Here is an 11,238-nt window from a genome sequence, read left to right as displayed (position 1 = left end):
AGATCTACTCGGGAAACCCTGCTGTGCTTCAAGGACTACCACGTGTCTCCTGCAAGCTCTTTACGCCGGGGCAGCATACACTTGACATTTTCCCAAGGGCAAGGCTCAGTCAGTGACCTCACTCCCTTTGCTTTGTGGAGAAATCCTAATCTTCTGACGAATTGATCTCCACCCTTGGAGAGAAATATTGTGTGCAAACACAACTAAGTAGTTTCTCCTTCCTCCTCTTCCCCTATCTTCAGTATCTTCCTGTTCTGTAGGAGAGTTTTATATTCACTCCCTGAAGACAGGATAAAGTCTGTGTTTATAGTGAGAAATCACAGTGTTCAAAGTCTAATAGTAGGAAAAGTTGCCCACCATAAACTTCAACAACAGGTCAAGGGCTTCTTCCAGAACACCAAGCTCCCTTCTCGCCCCTGGTTGGGTTTCCTGCTGTGGGGCCTTTCAAGGGTGTAACAGTGTGTTATCAACAATGGTTACTATAGTATACTTACCTGGAGAGTAAACTTAACAAACACAAGAGACCAGAATATACAAGAGGGATAAGACCCCCGGGCTGCTCAATTTTATGTATTTGAAAGAAAGGGCATGATCCCATTCCAAAATGCCCATGTACAAAAGGGGGGGGGGGTGCGCTCAAATTTTATTAAGAGAACTGGAAGTCTTGTTTTTAAAATCTAGGAATAAAGAACATCCTCTCCATTGAATCTGCAGGGGTTGTCCACGCCTACAGAACCCATGGGCATTGGCTACCAAGACGAATCTCAAGAAGCACTGGATCAAGAAAGGTTTTATTTTGAAAATACAGTCTTTAAAGATAAATTTGGTTTCCGTTTTCCATATCTAGGTGCATCCAACAAGATACAAAAACAGAACAACAGGACGAAGACCCACGACATTATGTACAGAGCTCTAAAATGAGCCGTGAATATCTACAAGGATCTAGCACAGGCTGGTTTGGAAGGGGGGTAGTGTGTGGCTTTCTAGAGAGTTCTCAGTCCTCTGAAGAACAGTTAACTCCCTGGAGCTGCAGGTGCGGCTGCAGGCAGGGAAGAGCTGGGGTCAACGAGGGTGGGGTGGGCCCCTGGGGTGGGAGGCGAGGAGAGGTGTCTGGGGGGAGGGAGCCGGGGCCGCACAGGACAGATCCTGGGCTTCGCTAGAAGTTCTGCCGCGGGGTGTGAGTCAGGCTGTGCCTCCGCAGATCACAGTTTCGCCTGAACACTTTGCCGCACTGCTCGCAGCTGTAGGGCTTGATGTCTGTATGGGTGAGAAGGTGAGTTTTCAGATTACTTCTCTGATTAAAGGTTCTTCCACATGTGGGACATTTGTGTGGAGATTCCTGTTCAGATGTGAAGCAAGGCAAAGGATTAATCCTTCACACCACCACGGCACCCTCCTCAACAGTTCTGTCTCATCCGTATCAAGCCTTAAAATAACAAGCGCGCGACAACAAAAGAGGGGACCTGCAGGGACAGATCTGCGCTCCTAATCCGCCAATCGTGAATCACACGTGCAAGCCCCCGCAGAGGCCCGATTGCACTGATAAGACCACCACGGTGGCCACGTATTTCATCGCCGCGTCAAGGGCAGGAGGGGGTGGGGTGGGAGGCGGTAATCCTCTCAGAAGGAACCGCATTCTCCCGGGGACTGAAGCTCCCGATCGCTGGAAAATTAAACTATTCCTCTATGTCCTGAAACCTACAAATTACAAGGCCCCTGGGAAAGACAGCATATGGGATTTCACCATGCTCCACTGTCAAAATTACCTTTCCCCCTCCCAAACACGGAAGTTTAAAACGCAGAACAGATGGGGTGAAAAAAATTATATAATACTAACATTAGGATTTATTATTAATCAGCTGGGCTGTTCGTTAAGAAACATTCTTTATGTTACAAAATGTTAATTTTATATTTAAAAAACAAGTGCTGCTACCCCCCACCCCAGAAAGCTAATCTAAAAAGAGTCATTGAAGAGCATCCCTGCCTGAGACACTCTGTGTAAGCCATAATGGTAAAAACAAAGCATCCACTTTTAAAAGAAGGAAATAAACTCACCTGCATATGTAAAGTTTTGTGAACCGCCAGAGTCCTAGACTGACAGAATCCTTTCCCACACTCCTGACATTTGAAGGGCTTTTCTTTGGAATGGATATACCTGAAAATCAATACAAGGTTCCATTGAAATGATCATTCTTTCCACAATTTCTCCAACGAAATTTTGAGAGAGCAAAGAAAGGTGAATTTCTATTATTTATGTTGTTTTTAGATTTTCTGTGTAATTCTGTTTATGGTTAACCTCAACTAACAGACTCTTGGAAACATTCACGGGCAGTCTGGCTTTATGTTCCCCTGACCGCCCTCTCTGGCAAGTTTCTGGATCTGGAAATGCAGCAGAGGGAGATCCTTTCTAGGCGTCAGGGTTTTCTCTGGGACTTAAAATGGCCAAATCAAGAGCGAAGGCAAGGCTGGGGGTTCGAGGCGATTTTTGCGAAACACTTCGTTGCCTCGAGGATGAAGTCCCACCTCAGAAGTCACAGGTAGATTTAGGCGATGCCTCCACACTTTGGCAATTATTTTAATCCGATGTCCTTTACTAATTCAGGGTGTGAAGGTAGATGGGAGATGTTTTAAACACAATGACTCAAGACCCCCACAAAGAATATGAAACGCTCCAGGGCACTCGGGAAGTGTGCTGGGGCGGGGGTAAAATCGGATTGATTCTCCGGAACGGCGCCACAGCAGCCCAAACCTGCACTCTTCACCCACCCATCCGGCTGGACGGAATCCGCGGTCTGCAGCCTTTCCACCCCTCACTCAGGCCGACTCAGAGGAAACACATTTACTGACTCCTAGGCCAGATTTTTCCTGCTCAAGGACAGAAGAAGGCGCTTTCGAGTCCCAAAGAAAGCAGCGGCCGCCCGGCGGCAGGCTGGGGGGATAGGCTGGGGGGTGTCAGAGGCCAGCTTTGGGAGGGGTTTGGATGAGCATTCTATAATACAGGGGGTTTTAATGACACTTGGAATATCTAATAGGCCATTTCTTGGGCTGAGGCACTTCCCACAGTCCCCAGGCTCACCTGTGATCCCGTAGGTGATCTTGCCTCCGAAATGCCTTGTGGCAGATGTCACAGGTGTACGGCCTCTCGTCCGTGTGGGTCCTCTCGTGAATGAGCAAATTGTACGATTTGGTAAAGTGTCTGCCGCAAAATTTGCAGATAAACTCCTTTTTCGTTTTGGAGGGCAGCCTCCCTCGGGAGGGCTTTCTGTCCGGAGTCAGTTTACTGAGGCCCGAGATGGGGCTCCCCAGCCCCGGGCTCAGCTTGCTCAGGTCTCCCATTTTAGGCGGATCTTCTTGCGTGGCGGCCACCGCCAAGTTGGCAAAGTCAAAGCGGGGCCGGTCCTTGTGTAGGGCTGGCAGGACGTGGGCGATGGCTCCCTGCTTGGGGTGGAACAGGTGAGTGGCGAAGGGCAGCGCAGGGAAGGGGAAGCGAGCGTCCACGAGGCCCTGCGCAGCCGCCATCTCCGTGATGGTGGAGCGGGTGATCTCGTGCACACTGGGGTACCCCAGCGTCCAGTGGTTCATGTGCATGGTCTGCACAGCACTGAGACCGTAGAGACCCTGAAGGTGGTCCACTGCGGCGGGGAAGGTGTTCACTGCCTGCAGGAAGGAGTAATTGGTAAGCTGTAGCGATGGGTGCAGGGGGATGGGAGCTGGCAGGGCCTTGCTCCCCATCTTCCTGAAGGCTTCGGAGGGGTGCAGGGAGCCGTCCCTTTCTTCCAGGTCTCAGAGGCCGGCGGGTGTGACTGGAAAAGGCCCCAAAACGACAGCACGGAGAGGAAGCCCTGAAAATGTTCGGGAAAGAGAGGGAGACACCACGATTAATTATCCAGCCCCTTCAGTCCTTGGGCGATCTCGCCGTTACGTCTCTTAAGCTCCCTTCTCTTTAGTCTCCAGGACCTCGAGATCGGCCCCGCGAGCCTGCACCGAGATTCCCAGAGTTTGGGCAGCCAGAGGCCCTCGGGCGAGCCGGTGCTCGGAGGATCCGGTTCCAGGGTAGGGGGACTCGGACCGGGCAAAGAAAGGTGGGCAGAGGCTCTGGCGCTGCACCAGTCTGGACCACTGTCACCCGCATCCTCTTAGGAGGGGAAATCAAGAGGCTGAGAGGCCAAGGCCCACAAGCCGCAGAGCCAGCTGCTGTCGCTCGCAGATTGCCAGCAACCTGGGGCACCGCGGGTCTTAGTTCCCATCGGGGACCCGGAGGCCTGGTTCGATCCACAGGTGTGGCCTCTCCTCAAGCTGTGCTCCACTGCGGCCGCCTTCCCGCGCTCACCCGGAGCACTAAGTCCTCCCGGGCAGCCTGCACTAGCGGGGCTCCGCTTCTCCTCCTGCTGACCCCGCTGCTTTTCTGTTTCCTTCCTCAGCCTTACTCCCATTAATCTGAAGTGACGGGCCCACAGGAAGGAAAAGTGACACCTCGGGGCTGGGTTCCGCTTGGACTCACTCACCCCTTCTTCTCAGGGGCTGCCTCTCCTCCCATCCCCTACCGAAATCCCTTCCAGGTGCTTCAGACTCCAGCCTGGCTCCCCGGGGTGAAAGGGGAGCTGCTTCCTGATCTGGCACCACCCTGCCTTCGGAGCCGCGGAAAGAAGTGAGCATTTAGGGGGAGGCCAAGGGAAGGAACTGCAGGGAGTCCTGGCACGCTGCGAGGCCTAGGCTCCGTGCAGCCTGAAGCCCGCGTCCACAGGGGCAGCCCGGGTTCCCTGGAGCTCCTCACCTGCGTTCCCAGTGGGCCCCCAGTCCCCCACAGTCAATCCCTTTTATAAGCGTGTTCTGGCAGAACTGCCTAGGGTGGTCTCCCAGGTGCAGGGTTTAGAGCTGAGAACTTTGCCAGGCAAGGAAGAAAGCCGGCCCAAGGCTCCGCTAACAGGGCCACCTGACGTTTTGGACTGGGCAGGAGGGTGCTAGGGCCTGTCCGGGCTCTCCGTGCTCATCCAATCCTTTCTGCACCGAATTTTCTACCCCATAGCGTTTATGAAGTGATGTTTGGGACTCTAATCGGCCAGCAGGCTTAGGGGCTGCGCTATGACACAGCGCTCTGGCAAGGCCGAAACTAGCTGTTTCCGTAGGCCCCCTCTTTCCTCTGCTGTTTGGAACAGTTTGGAGACAAGAGATTTATTAATGAACTGCTTCTGCCTGGTGGTATGTGGTCTGGGAGAGCAGACTGGGAGTTAATGAGAAGTGTGTAAATGTCGGAGGGTCTCCCTCAGAACATTCAACCGAAACTGTAAACTCCCATTAGTAATAACTTTCCCACCACACAAATCACTATTCACTGTTGCACAGCTGCAACACCAAAGCCCTCTCCTATGGAGTGTGTGTGTGTGTGTGTGTGTGTGAGCGTGTGTGTGTGTGTGTGTGTGTGTGTGTGTGTGTATGTGTGTGTGTGTGTGTAAGAAGTTTCTGCTAACATCACTCATTGTTTTCTCTTCAACTAAAAACAGTAAGTTTCATCTTTATTTCCGTCTCCACAGGTAATGAGGACTTTCCAGGGAATCAAACCATTTTCCCCCCTAGTGTCAAAAAGCAGCCTCTCTCCTGTATCGAGAGGAAATCGAAATGATTATTTGGGTTTATTCTCAGACTTGATTTCTGAGAAATAAATGCATGATTTTCAGCATAGGCCGAGGCGGTAGGTAGGATGGCTGTGTAAGTAGACAGGACTACTGTCAAAATTGACGAGTTTCGACTCCAAGTGCCTCAAGTGAACTCTGCCATAAAGGTCAGAGTCTTAATTCTGTCTGCAGAGCCCTGAGTGCCACTCTCCGCCCCCCAATAATTTATACTGCAGAAATGAGAGACCTTTATAATTTCTGTTGGTCCCAAATTGCCACTTCATAGAAAGTTTGCTTTATTTGCCAGGAAGAGTCTTCTGACAAAGAAGAACAAGCCAGTGTGCCCTCTGAAATTTCTTTACAGATAGAATGCCCCTAAGTACCTACCAAACATAAGTACCCAGGGAGTTCAGACTCCCATGCCCGGTCTAGTCGCTAGCACTGTAAGTCAGACCGTCGCCTAGGTCAGCTCCGAGATCTAAGGCACTTTCGTTTTGTTGGGGCCGCGAGCGAGCACGCTCTCTCTCAGGCACTCAACTGCAGGTCCTCTGCTGTCACCTCTCCACTAGCATGACTTCGGACTACTGTTCGCTTTTAATTTTGCGAGGAGAGAAAGTTAAACCATGAAAAGTCATAAACGGTTCAATGGACATAAGGCTACATTTCTTTCATCGGGTTTTCAATGGAATTCCCAGGCATGTTAGACGATTTGTAAAATTTCGTTTCACTGGCTGTCAGCAGAGTAGAGTTGTACATATTAATTTCAGTTTGGTAGAACTTCGAAAACACTGGGGAACGCAGGAGTCCTGATAATTTGGTAAAGAATTTCCAATCATTGTTAACAGTGATGTTGCATTGAATTATCAAAAAAGATAATAATAATACCGTTTGGGATCATCTGCTAGACCCTGTGCATTGACTTCCGAGTTAAATGACGGATGGCTGAATGGGTACATTCACTGAATTTCAGTTCAAGCACAACAGAATTGTATATAAGCCAGTGAGTTATCTTAGAAGAACATCTAAAATCATGGTGGGGGAGGAGAATTTGATCAAGTTGGGGGGGGGGTGCACGAGGTTCCTGCCCCTTCCCGGCGGCGCCTCTGCCTTCCCGAACAGTTAATTAAATTAAGATGCTCGCCTCATAATCTGGGTTTGTCTCTACTCCCTCCCTCCCCGCGTCATTTTCTTGTTCTGTTCAGCCCTGGAGTTTGTGGAGCAGAGAAAGTTACTGTCTGCACCCAGTTTCGCTTCGGGAGCGGCTAGTGCTCTTTTGTTCTCTGCTCACAGGTGGGGAGACCGATCCAGCCTCGCCGCCTCCACAAACACCTTGTCCTGCCTCCCTCCTACGTCCGCGACTCCTCTCGGAGCTATTTCTCGACAACCCGAGCGCCTCAGCTCCTGAGGAGCTTGCCTGCTTGCCTGCTTGCCTCTGGGCGAAGATGGGAGCGGGAGGAAGAGGACAGCACCCGACTGGAAAAAATACGCATCTATGACTGGACTACTCCCCTGTGAAATGCGCCTTCAGAGTCCCTGGCTGGACTGCACCGTGTGTCCCGGCCCTTCCGTGCTGCGTGCGGGAGCTGCAGTGGGAAGCGTGGATCCCGGCTTTCTAGAGCAGGGTTGCAGTATCACTATCACGGGGTGATGGGATCTGGCCACAAAGTTCGACGATCGGCCTTTGTAAATCTTGCCGAGCGCATAAATCTACCAAAACCAAACTAAGGGGCAGCACACAAAAGTACAACTGAGTGTATTAGCTGGGAGTCGCGTGCGGGGACCAGAGGAGGCCAGAACACGAGGCCCGGACTAGGGTCCGCAGGGCTGCCTTTCATTTTCTTGCAGCGCTCCAGACCGAGAACCTGGGCGCCCCTTGAGCACCCACACCCCTCCCTTCCTTTGGAAGGCTACAGCCTGGCCCTGGGAAGGGCACTCACCGCCAGAACCGAGGTCTGTCTGGGCAGCGCGGTTCAGATTAGGTCCGGACAGCAAGACACACAGCTTGGAAAGGTCATGAGGTCCAAACTGGGCGAACTTCTTTTACGGCGCGCTGTCCCGGGAACCGAGGACATGGTCTGGGGGAGCGAAAACGACAGCGGCACTCGGTCTTCGGCAGTCCGTGGAAGCGGGTTGTGTAAAGAGCAGGCGTGCTCTGGTTGAGTGCTCAACGCTTGCCCAGATTCCGGTGCCTGGGCCAGTTTCTCGCCGCGGACTGCGGGTAAAGTCGGAGCCCGCAGCCCTGCAGGGCCATCACCCTCCGGCAGCGAGCGCGCAGAGCTCCGTCCCAGCCCGCGTCCCGCCCCAGGCTGCCCCTGGCCAGGAGTCCAAGGCTTTAGTAGCGGCCCCGCCTCCCCTTGCGGCGGGCGTCCTGCGGACGAGCGGGGCTGAAGCATCCAGGCTCCGCCTCCACGCCAGGCGCCCGCTAATGGTCCACTCTGTTTACTTGTGTTTGGATAGCAACTGAGTCTTAAAGGCGCAGGTTTGCTTGAGGGTTCCCAGTTAACCCAGACACAGTGCCCAAGGTGACTCAATTCAAACCTCACACAAAGACAACGCCCATCCCCTCTTTTTGGATGACACTTTCCCTTCTCTGTTAGAAGCCCAACTACTGGGTCTTTGCTCTTCCGAGTCATCCGAGAAGTCCAAAGGGCATTTTTGTACGTTTGCTCGCTTGAGCTGCAGGCGTCATTTACATGTAAGTCTCAACATTTTTAATGTGACCATCTGCTTCAAAGAGCCAAAGCTATCAGCTCTAGATTTTGTTTCTCAGCACACACCACTCTTCCTCGCTGTAAGACAGCTCTGCCCACACTTTTGGTCAATTATGGCTGTATGTGCAGTCTGTTTTCCTCCTCTGTTTTCAAAACGACGTTTGTTTACGAAGGTGACAATTGACTAATTTCATAATTAGTACAGAGACATCTGGAATGTTGCAGAAGAAATTTCTTCCAATATCTAAGCTTTAATCAGCTAATGTACATTTCATAAGCAGTTAACCAACTCGGGCAAAGGAGCGGGCATCTGCAATCCATTGGCAAACAATAACGTGCCCATCTGGAATGGGTGAAGAACAATCATTTTTAAATTTTAGGAAAAGACTATTCCAGTGCCTCAAAACGTGCATTATCTTCATTCTCAGTAAAAATTGAGTTCATTGTTCAGCCGCCAGGAAAATTGATTGAATTTGACGCGTGCCTTTAGGTTTCTTAGTTCTCCTAAAGGTTTAGTTTTGTGAGAGTGTAAATGAGAGGGCATTCCAGCCCCTCTGGAAAAGAGTGGTAGGGATGACAACACCCACTCAAGCAGCTTCTCTTTGAAGCAATGCGCCGGAACAGAACTAAGCTAACCTTCCCTGCTCCCAAACCACCTGAGGACACTTTAGCCGGTGCTTGCAGAAGCACAGATCTTTTTAAAGAAACTGTACAATTCAAACGTGTTTCGCCAAAACACATTTGCTTTTCGGTCGCCCCCTCAAAGGACAATTACAATTGAGAACTATGTGAGGGAGTGGATAAGTGTAAGAAGAAAGCTACCAGAAGTGAAAGACCTATCAACAAGGTAGGCAGGCGCCACGGAAACGATCCTATTAAGGTAAAAGGCTTTTTATTTTATTTTTTGTCAAGGTGAATATACATTTTCGTTTCTTTGGTAAAATATAATTGAGGAACAGCAGGTCATCTTCACCAGTTGTAGGTTCGCAAGGATTATAAAGTGAGCCTGGGACAGAGACTCTGTTCACTATCCTGTAGGACTTAACTACTTCAGAATCAATATGATGAACAGCCTAGGAACACCTAGGAAGAGGTGGGGGTTTAAAAAACCCTTCTCAAGTAAATTCCATAAGGGTGCTTTCATTTTAGCGCTTGGTCCTGAGCCTAAGCTCCCAGGATGCCTGCGGTTCCCTCTCTCTAACCACCCCATTCTTTCCACAGCCTTTCTCAATTTAGAGAACTGGAGGGAACTTTCTCTTCATTCAGACCCCCCCAAGACATACGCGCCCGCACCGGTGGCGACCTGAGCTCTGAGCCAGCGCTTTCCAGTTCTCCTTCGCTGAAGTGGGGGCAACTTCTGCAGCAGCAGGCTTCGCACCTTCAGGGCCTGTGTGTATTGACTACTGAATCTCCCGCTTTTCCCGTGGGGTAGACAGAAATTCTAACTCCCCTCTAGCCGTATCCCTCTTTCCAAAAACTCCCTGCGCCAGAGTGTTACTGTAGACACGTTTACCTCGCGCCTGGGAAGAACCCAGGCTCAACCCAGGCCGAGCTCCGCCGCAGCTGGAAAAAGGTCAGGGAGAGTCCGAGAGCCTTTGCAGGTCGCAGCGCGGTCCTGCGGGGCTGGCGGCCTGAGCCTTGCAGCGGCCATGGGCAGGTGCAGGCAGCGCAGCCTGCAGCCCAGAGCGCTCAGCCCCGCAGCTCCTCCAGGCCGCTGGGCGGCCACCTGGGACCCGTACCCGAATTTCTCCGCGCTCAGACCTGGGGGAGGGAGGCCCAAGTGCAGGCATTGAGAGAGTCCGCTCACCAGGTAGACAGACCTGCAATAAGCCTCCGTGCGGAAACCCGGCCCACCCGGCCACCAAACGAACCGTGGTGTCCTGGCGTGCAGAAGCCGAGGTCCCCAACTCTGCCGCAGGCCAGCTGCGCCCCCAGGTCCGAGTCTCGGCGGAGCTGTCCCAGCTGCCCGTCGGATTCCAACTGCCTGTTCACTTAGATATTGGCAGATCGGGCCAACTTCAGTCCTCACGGCTCTGGGCTTTCGACAATAGGGACACGCTGACCTGGAGCGGGCTGAGCGGTTGCTGCCCTAACGTTGTGGTATGGGAGGAAGGGCACAAGACCTAGCAGAGGACCTGGTGTGTGTGTGTGTGTGTGTGTGTGTGTGTACACGCGCGCGCAGTGCAACCCCCAGCCCACCCAGGGATCTGCGGGTGGAGCCAGCAGGTGTCAGACCCTGACACCCTGAAGTTGACTGCGTGCTGCGGACATCCTAAATAAATTGAACCCTTTAAAACCAAGTTATGGAAACTCTATCTTCTTCCCTAGGATCCCTCTATGGGTCGCCTTCCCTGCTCCTAGTTTTCTCCAGTTTCTGCGGAACAGAGACCTTTTGCTGTGTTTTGCTGCAGCCTGGAAGACATGATGTAGCTCGACTCAAAAGTGCATGCACTTCAGTCACTGAGCGGTGAAGCGCCAGGCGAGCGGAGAGGCTTGCGAGTCTTAGACACGGAGCTGAGGGTGCTGGGGCCAGGATTAAGAATTCCATCTTTTAAGAAACCTTGTCTGAGTCCCGGCTGTCCTAAGGGACAAGGTGGGAAAGCGCCTCCGCAGGCTGTAACTCTGCAGCCCGCTAGAAGGGCCGCAGCGCCCCCTGGAGGCGCAGGCCGAACACTTCGTGGCGTGGGCTCTAGGGTGTGAGTGTGGCCTCCAGCGATCTCACTGCCTGGTTCCCTTGACTCGAACCTGAGACATTTTGCAGGAGAGGAAAAGCTGTGTGTGCAGCAGGCTGCTCTGCCGATCCCCCAGCCGGGGGCCCTCGCCCTGGCTATCCCAAATCAGCACACCAGATGCCCTTTGCTGGACCATACCCACTTAAAGAGAGATGAGGGGGGCGCATTGGACCTAAGAGCACC

General features: G+C 52.3%; 1 protein-coding gene across 2 annotated transcripts; it reads right to left on the bottom strand.

Moving 5' to 3' along the window:
* Positions 1-1,156: 1,156 nt before the first annotated feature.
* Osr2 (odd-skipped related transciption factor 2) lies at positions 1,157-3,747 on the bottom strand. 2 transcript variants are annotated; one of them, XM_052161385.1, is made up of 3 exons: positions 3,077-3,747; positions 2,056-2,155; positions 1,157-1,339 (listed from the first exon to the last, which is right to left on the bottom strand). In XM_052161385.1, exons 1-3 carry the CDS (start codon positions 3,730-3,732, stop codon positions 1,157-1,159), a joined length of 939 nt encoding a protein of 312 aa, XP_052017345.1. In that variant the 5' UTR covers positions 3,733-3,747. The 2 variants fall into 2 exon arrangements, with proteins under 2 accessions (XP_052017345.1, XP_052017344.1); XM_052161384.1 differs by having other exon boundaries at positions 1,183-1,257; positions 3,077-3,732.
* Between the last annotated feature and the right edge of the window lie 7,491 nt (positions 3,748-11,238).

The sequence above is a fragment of the Apodemus sylvaticus genome, chromosome 17 (assembly GCF_947179515.1).
Source record: "Apodemus sylvaticus chromosome 17, mApoSyl1.1, whole genome shotgun sequence".
Taxonomy (NCBI): Eukaryota; Metazoa; Chordata; class Mammalia; order Rodentia; family Muridae; genus Apodemus; species Apodemus sylvaticus.
This window is presented reverse-complemented; position numbering and strand designations above follow the sequence as displayed.

Excerpts from the sequence above, each read along its gene's own strand:
- Osr2 (XM_052161385.1), bottom strand. The coding sequence starts at position 3,732 with ATGGGGAGCAAGGCCCTGCCAGCTCCCATCCCCCTGCACCCATCGCTA. Across the intron at positions 2,156-3,076 it reads GATCACCTACGGGATCACAG|GTATATCCATTCCAAAGAAA; the intron begins GTGAGCCTGGGG and ends ATTGATTTTCAG. Across the intron at positions 1,340-2,055 it reads ACAAAACTTTACATATGCAG|GAATCTCCACACAAATGTCC; the intron begins GTGAGTTTATTT and ends ACATCTGAACAG.